We start from the raw sequence: 20,891 nt of genomic DNA, 5'->3' as shown, positions 1-20,891 counted from the left end.
TGGTCCTAGCCGGGGGCCATGCACAGAAAAGAAAGACCCTATTGACCGAAACCTGCATCAACAAGGGGTTCTGCTGCTGACCCCGGCATATTGCAACCATATTCAGCCCTCCCGTGGGGTTCAATGGGGTGATACACGTTGCATTCTTCCCAAGACCTAAAACCCCCCACTGGCAAACCTCAGCACACGTGTCGCCCACTATTGAAAGCTCATGCAAATGTGGGGTACACGGCCCGTTCGGCGAGAGACTGCAACCCGTTGTAGTGTACTGTCAAGAATGTGCGGTAGGATAGAGGGGCACTTTGGGACCAGACACCAGTCACCACACGTGTTGTGACAAGCGAAGGCGGGGAGATGGGCATGGGGGAAGCCATCAGCGTGGGAGGGACGCCCAGCCAGATGTGTGGCAGGACAGGATGGCTATATACCTGCAGATGACTCTGTTTTCCTTGATTCCTCCATGACTAGCGAACAAACACAGCTTTCCTCTCAGTCTGTTCACATTGGAGTTGGAACCTCAACGCTTGTCCATCAACACATCCTCCTTTTTCCACCAAGCAGGGCGAGCGTTCCGGCCCTCGTCCAATGTTGAAGAAATGTCAAGAGAAGACGGGAGCCACAGGTTTCGGCGCCTCGGGGGCCAGATAATTTTCCTTCTTGACCAGTGACCGCTTGTTCGTCGTGTGCTGTGACGCAGCAAAGGTGGTCTTGGAGCTTGTGCTGGCCTTGGAGATCCTGTCACGATTATTCCTCTTCTTGTCCCTATTGCCTCTGTTGTACTTCAACTTCGGTGTTAAGTCCCTGGCTTCTCCTTTGCTCTTCTCTTTGTACTTTATCCTCTTTGTGTGGGTGGTCTTTTCGTTGGCGTATACGGAAGGGTTGTGCGCGGTGACCGAAAGGCCTGTGATGGAGACGAGAGCAGGCGCTGGGGACGGCATTGACAATACGAACACGGCGACCGCGGTGGGCTCGGGCAGTCGTGCGAAAGAGGGTACACTTGCTTGGTGCGTCGGCGCGGGGACTCAAGGAGAGGACTGGTATAGGAGGCGTTGGCAAGCAATTCCGGACGGTAGGAGGCCTGGCTAGTTTGGGTAAAGATCCGGCTCGAAAGGAACACTGCTGAAAAATCAAAAACAGAGCCAACAGGCGAACGACCAGGCCATCAGCAGCGAGAAAAGTTGACCATGAACTGGGGTACTGAATGCCTTTGAAGAGATACTTGACTGCCCTTCCATGGAGACTTGTACGCACCTTTACAAGATGCATACTTCAACTGATGGAAGTCTTGCTAAAACCAGACAGAACTGTGTCCCTCATTTGGAGCCCAATTCAGCTGGTGAACCTTCTTGGCGTCTCTTGGTCTGATGTTGCGTCCCTTCACTATCACGAGTGGGGCTTCTGAGTAAACTTGTAAGTAAAGGGAAGCGACACTGGGGAATGAATTGTCCAGGTTGTTGAAGTTAGGTTGAAGTCCGTGCCAGGCAACCATGGGCGCCCAGTCTCGTCACTGGAATTTCTATTCACCAGCACTCCCTTCTTGGATGGAGTATATGTTGTAGCCGGCTCTAATTTCCGTTCTTTCTTCTCCGCCTTTCTACTTCAACACCCAACGGGGCAGGGAACTTTCACGTCTTCTGGGTTTTCTCTTCCTTCTTCGCCCATTCTTTCATTCTTCTCTACCTACCACTCCGACCCGACAATCTTTCCCTCTTTGGCCAGGTCGATTTTGGGCCTTGCACCTGCCCTCATTTGCCACAGGCAATCGACGACAAAGCGAATTGAACCTCGACAACTGCCCACCATGACCGCTCCTACTTCCGGCATGAATATTCCCCAGTTAGCGGACGCAGCGCGGTGTGTTTGACAACCTCCACCCATCCACTGACGCGTATACTGACTCTTCTTCGATCACTTAGCCCGCGTGTCGTGGTCGCCCTGGATCTCGGCAGCTCTCTCACTCGCGTCATTATTCAGCGCATAGGATTCTCCCCTGCAGGAGGCATCATCTCTAAGACTTTTGCCTCCCATGGCTACCCGTTCGATGACCATGTCCCCGTGTATATGGGCGACAATCATCCGTACGATCGCGAGTCTGTTTCGCTGAAGTACGCATTTTACATCCTTGCCAATGCTGCAGACAAGTTCGTGGATGAATACCCCATGATCCAGAGGCTTCGTCAAGAGGACAGTCAGGCATTCCGGCAGAAACTTCGGACGGGAATCCTGGAGTTGTTGAGGGAAGTCCGAGGTTGGATTTTCCAAAACCCTCGTAAGGATTGGGCGATCAATAACCTTCCTGTCTCCATGCCGGCCCAGTGGGGCGTGGAGTTTGAAGATGTGGTCCGGGATCTAATCAGAGAGGCTTTTGAGTGGAACAAGGTGGAGGCAAGAAACAAGGTCGGGTTCCGCAGGGAGGCCGATGGCCTAACTCATTACATCTTGAATTCACCCGGGTATCTTGACGATGTTAAGGTTCCAGGCTCCAATCAAGTGTGGCTGGTGATTGACTTTGGCGGACATAACCTGGTAGGTTCTTCTGTCCTCCTAGCTTGATCGATGTCCGAGGGATTGCTGATTTTTGGGATCTAGAACGCATCCTTGTTTTGGGTGAGGCACAATGAGCAGGGACCGCCGCAGTTTTTCAGACTTGAACAATCATTTGGTGAGTTTAATCATCTTAGTGCCACCCACTCTATAATCATCTGGTCTAAAGTCTGATGATTGACTATCTCTTAGGCGCTGGCGGCGGCACTGAACACGTGCTTCACGGCATTCTGGTCGCTTGTGCAACCAAGTGCCTCAACCAGGATGCCGGCCCAGGACATCCGATGTGTCCCGCGATTTCCGAGCAAATTCGCGAGGCATTTACTGATCCCCGCGTTAGAGGAGACTGGGGTCCTGCCCAGGAGGGAGAGACTCCCAAAGCATTCTCCTTCGGTGTTCCCCTGTGGGAAGAGCAGAATTTCCTGCTGTGCACGTTTGACCAGGACGAGATCACTCAAACTTGGAACGAAGCCCACAAAGCCGCCTTTGAGCTTGTTGATGACCTACTCAAGAATTTGAGAAGGAGGACCGCAGAGACTGACCACCCTAGCATTGTCCCTGAGCCGGTGATCTTCATTGCCGGCGGTAGCACCAAGAACAAGCCCGTGAAGCGCAAGCTGATGGCCATGGTCCAAGAAGCCAACCTCCCCGCTCCAGTTTTTCTTGACTAGATGTTTCCCAACACCAAGCAAGTTGTAGCTGTTCTGCGGCTTACAACATAGCTCGATCCGAAACTCTAATGGCGCCGGTACTGCGACAGCTATGATGAGGACTCTGGGGCCTTCATCACATTGCAATCGGAAGCGCTCCATTGGTCAAGCGATCGAGTGGGCGGTTACTCACATGGTTGGCGAACGGTGATTTGGGCTGATGTGGATTGTGGTTGAAGTGGTATGCCCGGGATTGTATGGGATTTTGGCTTGTGGTTGACAAAAAGCTTTGTCGCCATTGGTCATTCTGCTTGGTTCTCTGATTCTTTCTTTACGACGTGGGACTTAGCAAGTTCTGGCGTCCACGTTGTTTGTTCTACAAAAGTATTTGTTTCGAAAATATGGGTAATCACATCCTTTCAGATCTGACGGCGTATCAGCGTTTGATCAATGGAAACTCATAAGTGGTATCACGAGGGGGGAGAAAGGGCAACATGGTAGGAATATCACAAGCCCATAGATGGAATCATCATATTGATAGTTGAGTTGTCTGTGATCCGGATGCTAGAATCGTTGGGAGCCGTGTGCCCTTGATGCTTTATCGTCGTCTTCTTGACCTCGTCGTCTTCTTGACCTCTACAGTGCATATGTCGCTTGACGGGAGGAGCTGTCTGTCGCATGCTGCAGGTCATTGCAGATTTGCTCGTTAACTTCTACTTGGTACCCAATTAAGACCATTTGAAGCTGCCCAATTCCCACATTTGCCCGTTAAGACGCATTGTCATGCACCCCTAACTGATTGTTGTGTCTGATTTGACATGTACGCAACGAGGTTTGTTCGAAGCCTCTATTATCCAAGAAAACAGATAACCTGGACCCGATAGCGTTTACATGCATATTCATTCATGGAAGCACCCCCCGCACCCACCCTAATTTCCGCGCGCTTTTAACGTCTACTTTACAACTTTCACTTCTAAGACACTCAACGATAATACGTCACCCATGCAACGTGACTTGACCATATTCTCAGGACATGAAGACTGACCGCTGGATTTGTTGTTGGTGCCATTTTACCTGTTGAAACCTTGTGAGATGCCGTCCCATGACGTGTTTACATCCGTAGCTCCGAGCCGTCGCGAATACTTGAAGTGATAGCATCGGTGATATATTTTTCTCGGCATTTTCACGACAAAGCTTGGGGTTAGGAAGTTAGGAGAATGTATAAACCCCAGTCGGCTGGGAAGGAACGCGTGTTCGTGCTGAATTTGGGCTTTCCATCTCGGTCTGCTAGACTCCTTCTCCCTTTCGCTGCCATTTTCGTCATAGCCTCAGTCGCCCGTCTAAGCTCTCCGTTGCCCAGACTCACAAGTCCCATTGTACTCTCTGTTAAAGTGTTAAGGAAGCGGTACTCCACGCTCATTGATCCAAAATTAGAAGGGCCAACTCCCAACTACATATGATTGACTTTTCTCCATTGTAAGAAGTAGCAACAATCGATGGCAACCCTGTTACTATCTTTCCTCTCCAGCTTGATCGGCTCGGCCGAATCCTGCAGTCGTATATAGGTACCCTTCTTTATAGGGGTTGGCATCTAGTCCTCTCCCTTCAAGACATAGCAGCGGTTGGGTCTCATGGGTGTTGTGTTCGCAGGCTATGCAGGAGAGATAGCAAATGGAAGATTCGAATTTCGTTTGGAAGATGTAGTATCGGTTGAAAGAACCTAGGAAGTTGGACTTCCAATCCGCCTTCGACCTTCGGCATGTCATCTAACATCTGTTGAACCGCTATGAAATACTACACTTGAACTTCAATGAATTCATTGCCTCTGTGAGTAGGCAGATACGATAGCACCGCAGGGAAAGACTGACGATATTCCTCGACCATGTACCCCCAACTACGGACACCGAAGACTCCGTTCCATGCACAAAGTCCACTCCGCACTTAGTCCTCCTCCAACCGCCTCCCACCCCCGCCCCAAAACTTGGGGTTAACCTTATCATCCGCGGCCCTCTCCGCCTTCCCATGCTTATTCTCAAAGTCCCTATTATGTGCGTCCACCTCGGCCTGCTGCTCCTTGGTCAACTTGGGCTTGTTCCCGGGCACGCTAGCGTTGCTAATCTTGGGCTGGGCCGGCGCGCTTGGATGGGAGCTCGAGAGGGGCTCGCCGCCACCGGTGCGGCCGCGGGCGTCGCCGTTCGCTAGACCGTCCGGCATGGCGAACTTGTCGGACTCGGAGGTTGAGGTTGAGGTTGAGGTGTTGGACTCCTCTTTGCCTTTGGAAGCGTTGGGGATCGGGCCGCCCGTGGGCGAGGAGCCCGTCTCGACGGCTTCCTTGGAGCGGGAACCGCCTGATTGGGCAGAGGCGTCCTCGGGGGATTTTGGAGAAGAGGTGCCCGTGGATTGACCCGAGGTCGTGGTGTTGCCGTAGCCGGCGGTGGATTGGAGATGGCGGGAGGTGTGGAGGGGTGCGACGCCGCCGGCGGGGAGAGTAGCGCGGGGCGTTGCGAAGGCCCGGAAAAGGGTGCGGGAGGTCGCGAAGCGGTTCATTGTTACTGGTTGTTCAGGAGGATTTTCTGTAGTGTTTTGGAGTTGTGGTTTTTTGCACGACTCAATCGATTGAAGGGTGGGAGCTGGAAAGGATTTTGAATCTAGGGGGCAGAAAAGCTGTGTTTTGTTTACGTGTTTGGGGCAAGCTGAAGTCGGATGGCCAAAGAGGTACTCAAATTGACGTTGTGGTCATGACATCACCAGTCGCTGCATTGTCCAATCATGCCCACTAATTCGCGGGGAGGAAGCAGGGAAAATGGACGAGCTGTGGAGCTTCTTTGCTTGTGGTTGATTCAACATAAAGCTGCCCATCTGACCAACCTCCAACAGCCCATGTTTCGGGAGTATTTAACACAGAGGAAACTACATGGATACTTCAATCGGTGATTGATTGGCGGGCTGTAAAAGAAAGTATGTGACCCAGAAGGCCCAGATAGACGCCCGCAATATCAGATTCCATGCACATTGAACCGATACTGATCACCTCTATCCAGGTACACGACCTTTTCACCTAGTCCCGCCTGTGTAACTGCCTCCTTAAAGTCATCCAAGCCCGACAAAAACACATTGTAATCATCAAAGTGCACTGGTATCGTCACGTCTGGATCCATCAGCTGCATCAGCTTGACTCCCTGCTCTCCATCCATAGTCACCATAAGCAGCGGCAACTTTGGTCCCGGAATCGTAGTACCACCCAAGTGAACCAGCATCAGATCAATCTTCTCGTCCTTCAACCGCTGCGGAATCTCCTTCAGTTCGTCCACAAACAGCGTGTCGCCCGAAATGTAGATGCGATACCCCGTCTCGCCTCCGTCCTCTGATCCATCAGCAGAGTAATTCATCTCGATCAACCAGCCATTGGTCGGCGGGACAGCTCCCAGCAATTCGTTTACAGCTGCCAGTGGACCGGGAGGCACATGCTTCCCCGGCATGCCCGTCACCTTGATCACCGGCTTCTTCCCTCCCGTGTCGCCCTTGTAGTTAACCACGGGAAGGAGAACGGACTGGAAAAAGTCCAAGTCGTAAACGGCCTTGAAGGGATCCTCCTTGCCCGCTAATGCCTGCTTCGCGTGCGGAGTGGAGATGATGGGGAAGTCCCGGTTCAGGCTTTCCTCCACCAGCTTATCAAAGTGGTCTTCGTGGTAATGGGACAAGAGGATGCAGTCAAGCGGGGGCAAGGCGTCGATGTCGACGGCTGGGTTCTTGAGACGTTCCGCGGTGACACCCGGGCCCAGGTGGACGTGGTCGCCGGCGTGCAGGAAGTTCGGGTCAGTGAGGATGCGGATGCCGTGCCATTCGATCACGGTGGTAGCGTTTCCGATGAAGTAGACGCTCCCGTTTTCTGGACCAGTCGAGGCCTTGGTCGGGTGGGTCTTGACGTTGGCGACGGGGAGGACGGGTTCGGGCTCGTGGTGGTGATGGTGTTCTAGCTGGGCTTTGAGGAGAGGGATCCGCTTGCTGGGGTCGAGCTCGAGACGGTGGACCAGTTGGGTCTCCATCATGGTGTTTAGTGTGCGACGAAGGTGATATCAGCGGTAGAGAAATTTCTGTTGATCCTGACCGTACTTACCTTCTTCCCTTCGGTTTCTTCCTTTGTTGTTGCGTACTTCCAGTTCTGTCGCGCCGTTCGCTGTTTCTCTCCAAAAGCGTGCATGGATGTATGATGTAATCGATGGGGTTGGGGCAGACACCCCGCGATGCCTCTACGTGTACCGGCCCGCGTCAACCCGTGGAGACGCTTTCGTTCTTTTTCCATCTCCCACCAGCATGTTGTTCCTGCCGATCACTTCCCCCCTTTACACCAAAACACCAACGAACTGACAGGATGCCTTTTTCAAATTTGTGGGCGTCCTCAGGAACACTCATCAGGCCCTCATTTCTGATGGAATTCTCTGGCCAATCTCTATCGCGCGTGGGGTTTGGAATGAGGTCGGACAACTGGTAAGCGAGGTCAGCATTCAATTGCACCCAGCCCTGCTTCGACAAAGCCGCGGCTGTTGGTTCATGAACTTCTGGTGTTTGTCGGTTTGTCTCCCTCATTCAGATGATCATTGCCAACTAACACAGACAGATCCAATATCCCCGGGGTTGAGATCTCCCGATGCAGTGGTCAGCTTGCCATGTCCATGACAGCACATGGCCGGGTTAGGATTTTGTTCGCTCGCACGCCCCCGAACGCATACCGCAAGTCCGCGCTCAAAGTGACCCATTGCATTTTACAAGGGTAAAATGTCACCCAATAGTCTACACCTCGGCCACTGCGGGGTAACGTCGCAACCGCTCTGCTCGACACCGTGTACACTACGCGGCCAGTATCGTTTTTCAGTTAAGCCAGTGAAACGAACCCCGCCGAAAGAATTCCACCAAAGAAGCACCGCCAAATGGACATTCACTGTAGCATGCGCTGCTTCAAGGGAACGGACCCTATGCTCCATGCCGGCGTCGGACACCGTGGCCTCCCATTGGCGACGCCCACTCAATGAGCGGTTACCGTTCCCGACTTGGTTTCACCCCCGAGGATGGCTCTGCGTTCTTCACAGTGGACATTGCCGGTAAATTGTACGGTTTTGTCCTCGCCGTGCGTTTCCCCTCCCACATTCTGTCAGTAGTTAAAAGCTCACCCTTCGGCAGACTCGTCGCTTGTCAAAACCATAGTCAAATTCCTGTGTTTTCTCTTCATTTCAGTTCCCACGCACAGTCGCAAAAATGTCGAGCTCCCAAAGTCCCAAGAGCCCCAAGGGCCCCGAGAGCCCCAAGGGCCCCGCGAGTCACGGGGGTAAAGCAGCTTCCCCTGAACCGAACCCGGCACCACCTGCGATTGTGGCGCTCAGTGCCGAGGAAATAAGGGAAGCTGGTATCCTACCAGGCGCCCACTGGACAGAGCAGCCGGTAATCTCTACGTCTTCGCCTGCCACGTTACTCGATGATTATCAACTGATTTGATTTTCTTTTGTCTAGATTGAGCAAGTAGACGACGACGGTGCCTCAACTATTGGATCTATTGCCTCCACCACAGCCTCCCTCACTTCGAGTATTTTCGAATACCGGACCGTCCACGGGAGAACCTACCATGGCGAGATTGGTAATGCGGAATCATGGGAGCCTAACGACCAACGTCACGTTGATTCTATGGACATCTTGCACCACACTTTCATGCTTTCCCTCGGGGACAAACTTTTCCTCTCGCCGCTCGAAAAGAACAATATCCACAAGGTGCTTGACGTTGGTACAGGTACCGGTCTTTGGGCAATGTACATCATTTTACCGTCTCATTACCTGCCGTGCACATTTTGACTAATCATTTATTGCTGGGATGCAGTGACTTTGCCGATGATTTCCCCAACGCCGAAGTGATCGGAACCGACGTGTCCCCTATCCAGCCTTCTTGGGTTCCTCCCAACGTCAAGTTCGAATTGGATGATTGCAACCACGAATGGACTTGGAACGAGGACTCCTTCGATTTCATTCATCTTCGTTTGTTAAATGGCGTTGTGTCCGATTGGTTTAGTCTCTTCCGCAATGCTTTCCGCTGTGCTAGGCCCGGTGGATATGTTGAGAGTCTGACTACCAGTGCCTATGTTCGTAGTGATGATGGGTCAGTCAAGAAGGGGAGCGCCTTGGAGCAGTGGCATGGTATATTTTGGGAGGGCGGTAAAAAATTGGGAAGAACCTTCAAGGTATTGGAGGATGATCTTCAGAAGATGGCCATGGAGGAAGCGGGGTTTGTTGATATTACAGTCAAGGATCTCAAGATTCCCTTGGGCGCCTGGCCAGAGGACAAAAAGTTGGCCGAAATTGGCCTTTGGTGGAAGATGGCAGTCGAATCAGACATCGAGGGTAAGTTCCATTACCTTGTCGCCCTCTGTTGGCCCCTTGCAATTTTCCGATGGATTGCTTGTACTAATCCGTACTTACAGGATACCTCAACTACCTCTGTAACGCTTTGTTGGGTTGGACTTCAGAGGAGACTCTGGCATATTGTGCCCATTTTAAGAAAGAGTTGGCTGATCCTAACATTCACGGCTATTTTGTGATGCGTGTGGTCTATGGTCGGAAGCCGTAGGGAGAAAAGGAAATGCTGTAAGAAGATAGGTCCATCCTCTGGGTGCATGTCTTACTCCGATCTCCTTTACCAAGGTGAATCAGCACGCTAAGAACATGAGACACATATGCCTGGAATACACAGGAGAACGCAGTGTTTCTTTCTTTTTCCCTTTTTGCTTAGAAGTGTTTGACTGTTTATCGGATGGCTCTACCTGCGGAGGTGGAGGCCGAGACGGGCGGGAGGTTGGTAGGGCAGGCCAAGTTCGGGCCGTTCCGTACCCCGCCCTCCCCACCATAACAGTCCACATCGTCCCCTCGTGTGGTGGACAGTCGTCACCCACCGCTATTGCAAATGCTAGATTCATTATATTTGGCAACATTGAACCACACGCGCATCCTTATCGTTCACAAGCTCTGGTCGTCAACCAGTGAAAGGACTGGCCTCGAAGGTTCTTGGTGGTCGGGACAAAACACGAATAAGTCCGGCGATGTTACGACTGTCCAGAGACGGGATTCGGGGAAGATAAAAGCGGCATAGCGAGGAGGAGCTATTTGGGAATTCGGTCCTGCAAAGTGCAGCCGGCGAGTATCCATTGGTCTATCACGGTGCATCGCAGCGTACTCTTGCGCACACCACAGTGAATCAGACAGAAAAGACTGTGTGCAGCGTTGTTCCAAGATGATGCTCCTCCTCACCTGGGTCTTTAAAGCGCCCCAATGCCCACACGACAACTTGAACCATCTTCTTTGCTCCAGGTTCCGCCGATTCGTTTCCCTCAACCTCTTTATCCGCACTTGCCCTTCTTGTACTCAAAGCCGCACCCATGGATTCTAGCAGTAGCCAGAGCCCCAAGGCAGCATCTCCAACACCGACTACTGCCCCCGCGCCATTGCTTAGCGCCGAGGCAGCAGCTGCGGTTGGTATTCTTCCTGCATCGCATTGGGCTGATCAGCCGGTAAGTTGAACCATTTAGAGCGTTCCTGTCACTGAGAACTCAGCTAACCAAGTCTTCCATCTTTTCGCAGCTCCCCGAGGAACATGCAGACGATGATACGGCTTCTACGATTGGATCGGTTCTCTCCAGCACCGCTTCCTTGAGCAGCACCATCTTCCAATACCGCACCCACCATGGCAGAACTTACCACGGCGATATCGGTAATGCCGAGGGCTGGGAGCCCAACGACCAGCGTCACCTCGAGTCCATGGATATTGCGTATGTGCGGGCATTCAGCATCCCAAATCCCGAGTTTGGCGAGACTACATGAGTTACAATCATAGTGCAGACACTGACGGCCTGAAAAAGCCACCATTGCTACACAGTGTGCGCCGGCGGAAAGCTTTTTCTGTCCCCTCTTGACACGAAGAAGGTTCAGAAGGTAGTGGATATTGGAACGGGCACCGGCCTGTGGGCAATGTGAGTTTCCCCGCAACCGTTGCTGGCATGCTGGGTCCCCTATTGATCTCCGGTAATTCTTCACTGACACCATATCTCTTCCATTCAGCGATTTTGCCGATGAATTTCCCCACGCGGAGGTTATTGGTACAGACATCACCCCCATCCAGCCGTCGTGGGTACCTCCCAACGTCCAGTTCGAACTTGAGGATTGCAACCAAGAATGGACTTGGGCCGAAAATACCTTTGATTTTGTTCATTTACGTATGTTGATCGGTGTTGTTGAAGATTGGCATGCCCTCTTCCGCCAGGCCTATCGGACCTGCAAGCCAGGCGGCTATGTTGAGAGCTTCCTTTGTTCCTGCCATTTCGTAAGCGACGATGGGTCTGTAAAGCCAGGCACCGCCCTAGACCAATGGGGAAATGTTTGCTCTCAGGGCGGCAAAGCGTTCGGAAGAACGTTTGACGTTTACGAAGAGGATTTGCAAAGGAAGGGGATGGAAGCGGCCGGCTTTGTCGATATCGACTTTAAGGACATAGTGGTCCCGATTGGCGTCTGGCATTCGGACAAGGATGCTGCAGAACGAGGACTTTGGTGGAAGATGGTGCTTGAGATGGATCTTGAAGGATATTTCAACTATATCTGCCACAGCCTGCTAGGCTGGAAGCCAGAAGAGACCCAAGCCTTCTGTGCCCATGCTAAGAAGGAGTGGAATGATCCTAACATCCATGGCTACGTCATGGCGCGTTTCGCATGGGGCCGGAAGCCAGAGTAAGAGTGGTTGTGCTCGCGAAGAAGTTTTGGATGAGGAGGGGGGGGGGGGGGGGGGGGAACCACCTTATGTGCGGCAGGCGCAGGACAGGCAAAGCGGCCCCCGGAGTGTGTGATGCCATTGTCAGCATGGGAGGCGGCGGGTGTGGCCTCGGTCGGGCATGAAAGAGCGGATGAGTGAGTTGTTGAGAGTACTGCTTATTTGGGAATGTAAAGAAGTTTCAGATTTACGATTTGACGATGTTGTGACAGATGTGTGAAGAAATGCCGCGTTCCGGGACAAGAATTGAAGCTTGTGATGCCGTGTTTGGTGTGGCACCTTAGGCCACGTTCTACGAGAGCTATGACGGGGGAACGAGTTGTCAGGTCTTTGTTTCTGTGACTGATCTCAAAGCTTTGTTGCTGGAGACGGTGACGTGAATTATTTATTTCGGTTCTAAGCCAAGATGAGAGGCTCTAGACTCAGCCAAAGAATTACGATGATGATGGTGACGATGATGAGTGTCGTGGTGGAACTTATGGACGAGCATCGATTACCACGATGAATGAGTATCAAGCGAGTGGAAAACTGAGGTTCACATCCCGGCTTACACTTGCTTGTGACAAAAGAATGAAAAGGGAAAGATTGTTTGCATGGAGGGCACTCAGGAGGAAAACGACAATGAGACTGTCGTGCGGCAAGCGCACAAGGTGAGGTGAGGTAAGGGATGTACCGCCGGTTGCAAAGGAAGGCAAAACCCAGACTGGTGTGCTCGATATCTGACAGCTTTTCCTTCGTGGAAGAGCGTGGATTCTCTAGGACTCTTTCCGCTTTTGGGTGAAATGTGGGGGCTACAGAACGGAGAGTTACGACAAATTTTCAACGGTAGGAACTTGTTGCACGTCTCTTTGCATCATTGTCATGTATGTGTCTTGAACTTTGAATCATTGCCTGTCCTATAGATCTACCAGTGGTAGCGCAACTGGCGCCAACATCCCACCCAGAGCAATATCATAGCCATCCACTCTATTTCATAATTCGCGAGCAAGTGGGTACATCTCCTTTGTATCCCTCTTAATCATACCAAATCAGCAATCAATAAGTCTCTTCCGAACTCTGAACTAACCACCCTACTCCATACGATCCATCTTGCATATGGGTAGAATGAACATAAACATCTAGGTATACCCCTCTCTCTCTCTCGACCTCAGCGATCCATCCTCAACAACCGCTATAACTCAAACATCCTTCAAAATTCATTCAATTCACAACTCCCTCAACATCCCCTCCCTCTCCTCCCCCGCCTCCCCAACCTTCATACACAACTCGCGATTATTCTTCAAAGCCCACTTATCATCGACAGGCCACCGCTTTTGCTCCTGCACGATCTCGGCTCCGAACCGCTCAAAGATTTCTGCTTCCGTCATTTGTACGTCTCCGTCTTCGTCTCTGTTTTCATCATTCTCCTCACCATCGATCTCCATCAAACAAGTATTTCTAGTGTCATCTCCAGCAGCAGCGGCAGCATCACCAGCACCACCATCACCGGCGGCAGCACCACCAGCAGCAAAGTGCGCGACCGCCCTTCCTTCTCTAAAAGGATGTTTACCACCAAAGTTGGGCGACGGGCAATTGGGCGCTGGACAGCAAAGGATGAAATACTTGTCTTGGTTGATGGCGACGTCCTCGGCTGATCGAGCAAAGTGGGATTCGAGTTTGAAGGCCCAGTGGTGGCCCTTTTTGGCTAGGGAGCGCTTGATTGTTTGGCGCTCACGGGCGGCGGCAGGTTGTTTGGTCACTTTGGTGATCTTGGCTTTGTCGGTGCTTTTGGTGGTAGGTTTGGTTTTGGGTGAGGAAGGGCCGGGAGAGGGGGATCTGGAAGGCAAAGTGGTGGTTGCTTTGCCTTTGCCCTCTAGGTCTTTTTTGGGGGGGTTGGTGCCGCGGCCGGAGGCGGATGTGCTGGCGCTGTTGCTGGCGCTGGGTTTGTTGTTGTTGTTGTTGTTGTTGCTGGCTTCCGCTGTGGTAGAAGCACTGGTAGTGGTGACAATGACTTCGTCTTTGTTGTTGACATCCTCTGTGGTGGTAGAAATAGGGATGTGAGTGGGAGTGTCAATTGCCTTTCCCTTTCCTTTGTCCAGCTTGACAATGATCTCCTCTTGGATGTTGTTGTTGTTGATGTTGTTGTTGAACTTGTCGTTCAACACAGGCTCCGATGAACCTGTGACAGGTGGACTACGCCTGGAGAATGGCTTGTTCTCCTTATTGTCCTTCTTGCTCTTCGTGACTTTGTAACTGTTGCTTGTCATGGAAGAAGCAACAGGAGAGGGCGATCTGGCAATGGCTTTGCCCTTTCCCTTCAGATCTTTCTTGGAGGAAATCCTTCCAGATCCGCTGGCAGTGGTGGTTGTCTTCGTGGGAGTGTCGCTGGCCCTGTTCTTGCCTTTTGCGTCCTTGATGTTGTTTCCTCCCGTCTTCTCAATGTCCGCACTGTCATGCGTCTCCTGGATCTCGTTGGACGTGACGCTGTTGGATTCTGATCCGCTCGCGCTGGGGCTGCTGTTAACTCTAGTCGCGGTAGTGGTAGGGTCGAAGTCGACAACTTCGTCATTGCTTGTTGCATCGTCAGTTCTGACAATTGACTGCTCCTCCGTGTGGTATGAGGCAGAAACCCCGGGAACACTTGCAGCAGCGACGGCAGCGGAAGTCGCAGACGGACCAGGAGTGGAAGAAGCATCAGGAGGGGAAGAGGAGCTGTCATGAAACTGCAACACGGACAAGTACACAGACTCAGATTCAGAATCCGACTCTGGCTCAGGCTCGGGCGTGACGGCGCGCTGCTCAGGGCGGCTGGGACCAGGGGCTGATGGAGCAGCAGCAGCAGCAGGACCACGGGCAAATTTGAGCATGGACACAGGCTTGATGAGGGGAAGCCTGTTAGTCTTCCTGACTGTGTTGGTGATTCTCTGAAGGGTTTTGGCAGAGAAAGGTTCGGGTGAGGGAGAGTTGGACTTGGCTCTGCCCTTTCCCTTGATGTCCTTCTTGGAGACGATGGACCCCGAGCCGGACTTGCTGTTGCCGCTCAATTTGGTCGGGGTTGCGGTGGTAGTAGCGGCAGTGTCAACGGTCTTGTCTTTGCCCTTATCCTTTCTGCTGTTGACATCCTCGCCCTGGGAGCCACAAGAAGCAGAGGGTGACTCGACCTCGAGCTCAGCAGTGGTTCCCTGCTGCTCAGAGCTCTCGGCGTTGACAGGAGCGGATTTGGCGGCGACTTGGGTTTCGGGCAAGACCAGCTCCCTCAGTCTCTTTCTGGGTGCGGGCGTGACGGCAGCTTGGACGGCAGCCATCCAAGCTGCATTGGCTGGGGCAACCTCGACTTGAGAAAGAGCTTCGTGCGGCGCAGGCTGGTTGAGCGTGTTTCTGAGGCCCTTAACCCTCTCGTAGAAGCTCGTCAAAACGCCGAGAGCCTGAGCCGGCGTGGGAATGCCTCCCAGACCGGCAAGCTCCTCCAACTGGGCTTGGTATTCCTGCTTGCACTCCCGAATCTTGTTGAGTGCCGACTCCCAGGCTTCCACAACCGCGTCCATCGCCTTTTGGACGGGGTTGCCGATCACACGGTCGTTGTCGCTCATGGTGAAGTTTTGGTTGGATCTCGATTTGAGACTGGTACTGATTAGAATTGAGTTCTTGATTTCGTGAAAGATAAGCGACCTACTTGTTGGGTGAAAGGTTGACTCTTTGTCAATGTACAAATGTCAATGTGGGTGGTGATGTTGTGATGAAAGTTGAAGTTTGTTGCAGTTTGCACTTTGTTGAAGAAATTGTAAAGTTGAGTCTTCGAGACGAGTCAAAGACTTGAAATGGAAACATCTTATGCGATTAGCAAGTGGATCCCCGTTCGCACTGAAATCATGAACAATAGAAGTATCCTATTGTCAACCTTCCTGTTCCACCTTTTCTGATCTTGAATAGTTCATCTGTACTCTATGTTGAGTGGAACTGAAGGGAGTGGGTACCAACTGTTGCCCAGTGACTACAAATGGAACCTGAATAAGGATTTCCAATTCATTGCTATTGTGAGATGGGACGAATCGACGATAACAGGACAAACGGTACCGTCAAGGGCTTTTCATCCGATGTCGATATCTCAACACCACAATGCGTCTTGTCTTGGCACTTGCCACCGCTTTCGCCTGTGGTGATGCTATTGTTTTGCTTGTAAGTTTGAGACCACCATATACGATACCGCGGTCTTTCTTTCAGCAGAGGAAAGACGACTAGCTGAAGCGTGAGCGATAATGGGTCTCTTATTTCGTTATTTGATCTTTAATCAGGCCTATTGAGTACTCCCGGTTGTGAACATTGCCCGAATATCAGTATTCCATAGTACCACTTTTGGTTCAAGAAATGCCATTTCAAATTTGTGCCATGCCTCGTAATAATCTACAAGCACGCCGGCTAGAGTCTGTTGTTTATGGCCACTTGATCCCGTTAGACCATTCCTCTCAACGAGAGTCGAGGGAACCGCATATGGGATAAACACTGACGAGATAGGTACCTAGCAAGGCGGGAACATCAACGTATCTGGTACTTGAGTTTCGATTTACCATTACCAGTGAGTGGTAATTTCTGTATGGTAAAATGATCCAAAAATTACCAATATTTCCTTCCCAACCCGAACCCTTGGGTGTACCGCCCCCTTTTTCGCTGGAGGTAGATACACGTAGTCACGCACCCATAAATTTGAACGAAACCGGTAACAATCTCTCCTAAACAATGAAGACCTTAGTTTGTACGATTTCATACACACTCGACCTTTCACTTGCGTCTTGCTCCCAAACTCAGAACCGTTGGGATATCTTTCGCGGCTGGTTCATGATAATGCAGAGTCCTGTCTTTATAACGCATGAAGAACACTGCTCCTCATTGGACCTTGAGTACCTCTTCTGAGAGCTATGCGGGGCTTGGAGTTTGGTTCATTGGCTGTTCATCTGTGATAAAGGTCCTCACAAAAAGTAGACCGAAAATTGGAAGCATTATCATCGAGTGTCCTGAGGACCTTGTGAGATTCCAAGTGCGTATAGGATACATAAGGGGTGGTGCGCATAAAACTAGTGTAGGGTTTCTCTCCCCAACTCCCAGCCCTAACTTTATTCGAACTCTGGAAAGTCCGCGGAAACACTCGATCACATCAAATCACATGATGGGTCTCAATGCGTGTGCCTGGCCTGAGGACACGGTGCCATGGGATTCTTACCAAGTTCCGAAGCCGAATCTAGGTATTTACTTCTCATCTGCCGGTCGTTTTAAGCCGCAAGGTATAAAGCTGGCGCACAGATTGGACATTTGGAACCTGGTTACTCGAAGATCACAGAGAAATATGGCTTCTTAGTCAATATTTTCGACGGACAATGGAGATTAACTAGTAAGCTTCTAATGCGGGTGACTTACAGGCTATCGAAGAAAGCCCAGGCGTAGACTCATTCCTGCAGTTGTATAAATCTGCATTTAGTGGAGGGAGCGGTCGTACAACTGCGTCAAATCCACCAATGCTTGTACGTAATGCGGCTCTAAGAGTCGCAGTGGCTGAGCACGACGCCATGCCAACAAGTTGCCGCGAGAGTAATTGACATGGGCTGTCAATTGACTGTAAAAAGAACTCTGAGAGGTCGAAAACACGGATTATACAGCACCGAGTCGGCCTATCAGCCAGAACCATGTCAGGTATCGCTTGTGTCACCACACTTGTTGCCAGAACGAGTCGGTGCACATCGGCAACCGTCATCTCCGGGCTTCGCTAGATACGTGAATGAAATTAACGTTGTGGCCAGCCTGGTCAACCACTACTCAAAATCTCTCTCCTCGGCATCCCTCTCCCTCACCAACTCCTCCGCATCAAACACAATCTCCACCATGACTGTATCCTTGCACGGCTCCCCCTTGGGAGTCTGGAACCTCGTCCGCGCCGACACGATTGTGTTCTCACAGCGATGATAATGCGGACAATTACCCAACAAGGCCTCCTGGTTTGCCATAGCCAGCACCTGTTTGGCATTCGTTCGGTTGTTATAGAACTCCCGGGTCGGGGAAACTTTGCATGCCCATCCTAGATCTTGAGTTCCCCCAGTACTTGTTGTAGTTTTTAGGGTCGTGGTGCTTGTGGTCGTGTCGCTGGCTATGCTACTGGTTGTAGCTACGAAAGCGAGGTATACACCGACGCATTTGGATGGATCGTCGTCGGAGAGGCTGTCGTTTTTGAACACAACTAGCCCGCTGCATATGTGCATTTCTTCTTCTTTTTGGGAGGAGTCGGAGGAGCGGACGTATCGGGAGGTAGGGATGAAGAAGCTTATGTCGTCGCGGAGGTCCTGCCTCGGCAATGCGGTATGCAGTCGGTACCCAGCCATGCCCCGGGGAAAAGTGATCATGAACCCATGATCGGGCTGGGGATAGACTTGAAACCCCTTCATGGCTACATCGATCTCGCGGCCATAGGCAGAGTAGACACGTCCAAAGTAGGAGATATAGTAGCTCGTTTCGGAGCGAGGCGTTAGATCGAGGACACCTGCTACCGCTCCCAGATTCTCGGTGGAGTTCAGTGTGTATGGGTCATCGATCTTGCGGCTAATCAGGCTGATGGGTATACGGGCGCGCATGAATTGGTTGTCTTTTCCGAAGAGGGGCAAGCAGATTTGAGAGCGCTGCATGTTGTTCTCGATGTCAACTTCAACACAATTGAAGACGGCGAGGACCCAGTAAGGTGAAAGGGTTTGTATAAGCGGGGTGGTCATGGCTAGGCCGGCGTTCGTCATGGAGAAGGGTAGTGTGAGATGGCGGCCATAGTTGGGATGGATGCAGCCTCCTTTGACGAAGGCGGAGGGATGGTGGGCAAAGAGGGTGTTGTCGGAGAGGTTGGTTTCAAAGGCGAGGATGCTGTGGTCATCGGACACCTTGATGATCTCTTCCTGAAGTCGCATAAAGGCCTTTGGTCCTTCCCCGTACAGCAAGGGCATGTTGATGCCGAAGATGCCAAGCAGGCAGTAAGCCAGATCTTCCACGCGGGTTGTCTCTCGCTTGGCGGCCCAGGTCATGCGCTGGGCAATGCTGTAGTCGCGCAACCGCTTCTCCTTCTTCAGACATGCGGCGTCAATGCCAGTAATGGTAGAGATGAGAACAGCGAGGGCCTTCTTGGCGCCCAGGAGCTCCCAGTCCTTTGTGAAGAACTGGACATGTTCGGGGGCGATGAGCTCTTGCAGGGTCCAGCCACGGGTAAACCACCTGCTTTTGCGAAGCGAATCGAAGGTATCGTCATTGGCCTTTGAACCAGACGCAGCAACATCGGAGAGGTAGACGTAGCATATCGTGGCCTTTTCGTACCAGGTGTACATGGAATTGATGGCTTCTGATAGCTCGGCCGAACTGGACTTGTCGATACACACCGTGTCCACCCACACATATTCGAGACCGTCCCGGCGAGCCTGCCTGCAAGTTGCGAGAATCTTGTGGAAGCCGGGGCGATGTTTGTGGGTCAATCGGGTCCATTTGTTGGTCCATTTCTGGAAAGTTGCCTCCTTTGCAAGCCATGTGTGCGATAGAATGACATATTTTGGGATGCTTGTGCCCGTAAAGTACTCGATCTCAAGGGTATGGGCATTGATGAGACGCATTGTTGGGGGAGAGCTCTGACTACCTCGAGGTGTCTCATGGCCTGGTTTTTGAGGCGGCGGCTAGTTTGGCGTTTCCGGTAACCGAGTCGACCTGTCGAAGGCGCAGTTGCGATGTGATCTGGTCGAGGATTGAGTTGCAATTTGATCCATTGGGACAGTCTGGAGACGATGGGAGGGACGGAGTGTCAGCTCGGTGATGCGCCAATCTCGTTTTGGCATCGTGGCAGTGTCCTGCTCAGCCTGGCTGGGGTGGGGTTGGCAGTGAGTTCACCCAGGATTCGACATTGTCATCGCCTGCAAACAGAGAACAGGCAACTATTATTATCGGACCGATCGTACACGATATCACTTCCTTGTGGACAATGACAACGAAGATCAGAAATTCTCCGACTTGTAGACGGCATACGATGGCTCCTCGTAGGGTTGCTGTTAGCTGATGACCACTGGCAAATGACCATGATAGCGGTTATTGTTAGTGCTACCCACTGGCTAAATCAATGGAACTTGCCTTTTGAGAGCCTCGACAGCTTTCCTGGCCGTCTCCTCGCTATCACACAACATCTCGACTCTGAGCTCTTCAATCTTTTCCAGGACGCCGACCGCGCCGGTGTGAGGGTTGGCGGCGCCGACGGGCCGGAATTGGCCGGTGCCGGTGGCAGTCCAGCAGCATTCGCTGTAGTTGGGATAGCGGCCGGCGCCAGCAGCAAAGACGGCCTGCTTGACCGTGTCCACAAACTGCGGCTCGGCGTGGAAGACGAGAGTGTATCTAGCGGAACGAGAAGCACGAGAGACAAGGGCGCCCATATTCAGCGATGTGGGATGTACGAGCAGTTCATGGAGGTCCGGTGTGATTTGATGATGTCAAATGTTCAACGAAGAGCTGCACTGAAAGTCTTGATGTTCAGTTTACAGCGCCGAGCTGTTTGGTAGCGCGATGCCCAGACCAGCATGTCCTTGTTCAAGTGGGGGTTATTGGCAGGTGTCAGGAGGGGGCCCACAGCTTTAGCAATTGGCACGGGCCGTCAGGCACAAACAGTGCAGACAAAGTTCCCCTCGTTTGCCAAGCGGAGTTTGCAACTCTCGCTCGGCAGCGTTCTTTGGGCTCATGGACGGATGTCTTTCTTCCAAAACACAACCCGTCATAAATCCCCAGCCCATTTCTCGTATCCAAGCCATTAATTGCAACCACACCCGATATGGCCGTTGACCATGGCTGAGGCTGAAGCCACAGAAAATCGCAACCGCTGAAGGGGGAGGGCTATTGCTGATAATTACAGGGCATGGCTTCAATAGTCA

General features: G+C 51.9%; 9 protein-coding genes across 9 annotated transcripts; 3 read left to right on the top strand and 6 right to left on the bottom strand.

Annotated features, from left to right (window-relative positions):
- Nucleotides 1–599: 599 nt before the first annotated feature.
- Nucleotides 600–1,092, bottom strand: NEUTE1DRAFT_144889 (uncharacterized protein; the record flags this gene model as incomplete). Its single annotated transcript, XM_009850734.1, has 1 exon — nucleotides 600–1,092. The coding sequence occupies one exon, from the start codon at nucleotides 936–938 to the stop codon at nucleotides 600–602; it is 339 nt and encodes a 112-aa protein (XP_009849036.1).
- Nucleotides 1,093–1,801: 709 nt separating this feature from the next.
- On the top strand, nucleotides 1,802–3,215 carry NEUTE1DRAFT_98931 (uncharacterized protein; the record flags this gene model as incomplete). Its single annotated transcript, XM_009850733.1, has 4 exons — nucleotides 1,802–1,854; nucleotides 1,917–2,526; nucleotides 2,590–2,662; nucleotides 2,737–3,215. 4 exons carry the CDS (start codon nucleotides 1,802–1,804, stop codon nucleotides 3,213–3,215), a joined length of 1,215 nt encoding a protein of 404 aa, XP_009849035.1.
- Nucleotides 3,216–4,869: 1,654 nt separating this feature from the next.
- On the bottom strand, nucleotides 4,870–5,856 carry NEUTE1DRAFT_116236 (uncharacterized protein; the record flags this gene model as incomplete). The annotated part of the gene is made up of 1 exon (XM_009850732.1): nucleotides 4,870–5,856. The coding sequence occupies one exon, from the start codon at nucleotides 5,739–5,741 to the stop codon at nucleotides 5,136–5,138; it is 606 nt and encodes a 201-aa protein (XP_009849034.1).
- A 258-nt stretch (nucleotides 5,857–6,114) lies between these two features.
- Nucleotides 6,115–7,364, bottom strand: NEUTE1DRAFT_78087 (uncharacterized protein; the record flags this gene model as incomplete). The annotated part of the gene is made up of 1 exon (XM_009850731.1): nucleotides 6,115–7,364. One exon carries the CDS (start codon nucleotides 7,241–7,243, stop codon nucleotides 6,191–6,193), a length of 1,053 nt encoding a protein of 350 aa, XP_009849033.1.
- A 1,051-nt stretch (nucleotides 7,365–8,415) lies between these two features.
- NEUTE1DRAFT_116235 (uncharacterized protein) lies at nucleotides 8,416–9,951 on the top strand (the record flags this gene model as incomplete). Its single annotated transcript, XM_009850730.1, is given in 5 exon segments — nucleotides 8,416–8,470; nucleotides 8,489–8,630; nucleotides 8,700–8,992; nucleotides 9,061–9,578; nucleotides 9,659–9,951. The coding sequence occupies 5 exon segments, from the start codon at nucleotides 8,448–8,450 to the stop codon at nucleotides 9,802–9,804; spliced, it is 1,122 nt and encodes a 373-aa protein (XP_009849032.1).
- Nucleotides 9,952–10,583: 632 nt separating this feature from the next.
- Nucleotides 10,584–12,000, top strand: NEUTE1DRAFT_144885 (uncharacterized protein; the record flags this gene model as incomplete). Its single annotated transcript, XM_009850729.1, has 4 exons — nucleotides 10,584–10,741; nucleotides 10,812–10,999; nucleotides 11,090–11,200; nucleotides 11,289–12,000. 4 exons carry the CDS (start codon nucleotides 10,610–10,612, stop codon nucleotides 11,953–11,955), a joined length of 1,098 nt encoding a protein of 365 aa, XP_009849031.1.
- Nucleotides 12,001–13,196: 1,196 nt separating this feature from the next.
- NEUTE1DRAFT_98927 (uncharacterized protein) lies at nucleotides 13,197–15,560 on the bottom strand (the record flags this gene model as incomplete). The annotated part of the gene is made up of 1 exon (XM_009850728.1): nucleotides 13,197–15,560. The coding sequence occupies one exon, from the start codon at nucleotides 15,558–15,560 to the stop codon at nucleotides 13,197–13,199; it is 2,364 nt and encodes a 787-aa protein (XP_009849030.1).
- Nucleotides 15,561–17,332: 1,772 nt separating this feature from the next.
- On the bottom strand, nucleotides 17,333–19,771 carry NEUTE1DRAFT_128283 (uncharacterized protein; the record flags this gene model as incomplete). Its single annotated transcript, XM_009850727.1, has 1 exon — nucleotides 17,333–19,771. The coding sequence occupies one exon, from the start codon at nucleotides 19,593–19,595 to the stop codon at nucleotides 17,772–17,774; it is 1,824 nt and encodes a 607-aa protein (XP_009849029.1).
- A 199-nt stretch (nucleotides 19,772–19,970) lies between these two features.
- On the bottom strand, nucleotides 19,971–20,399 carry NEUTE1DRAFT_40572 (uncharacterized protein; the record flags this gene model as incomplete). The annotated part of the gene is made up of 2 exons (XM_009850558.1): nucleotides 19,971–20,021; nucleotides 20,100–20,399. The coding sequence occupies 2 exons, from the start codon at nucleotides 20,397–20,399 to the stop codon at nucleotides 19,971–19,973; spliced, it is 351 nt and encodes a 116-aa protein (XP_009848860.1).
- Nucleotides 20,400–20,891: the final 492 nt, after the last annotated feature.

Source organism: Neurospora tetrasperma, assembly GCF_000213175.1.
Source record: "Neurospora tetrasperma FGSC 2508 unplaced genomic scaffold NEUTE1scaffold_2, whole genome shotgun sequence".
Lineage (NCBI taxonomy): Eukaryota > Fungi > Ascomycota > Sordariomycetes > Sordariales > Sordariaceae > Neurospora > Neurospora tetrasperma.
The sequence above is the reverse complement of the archived record's forward strand: the minus strand, read 5'-3'. Positions and strand labels throughout refer to the sequence as shown.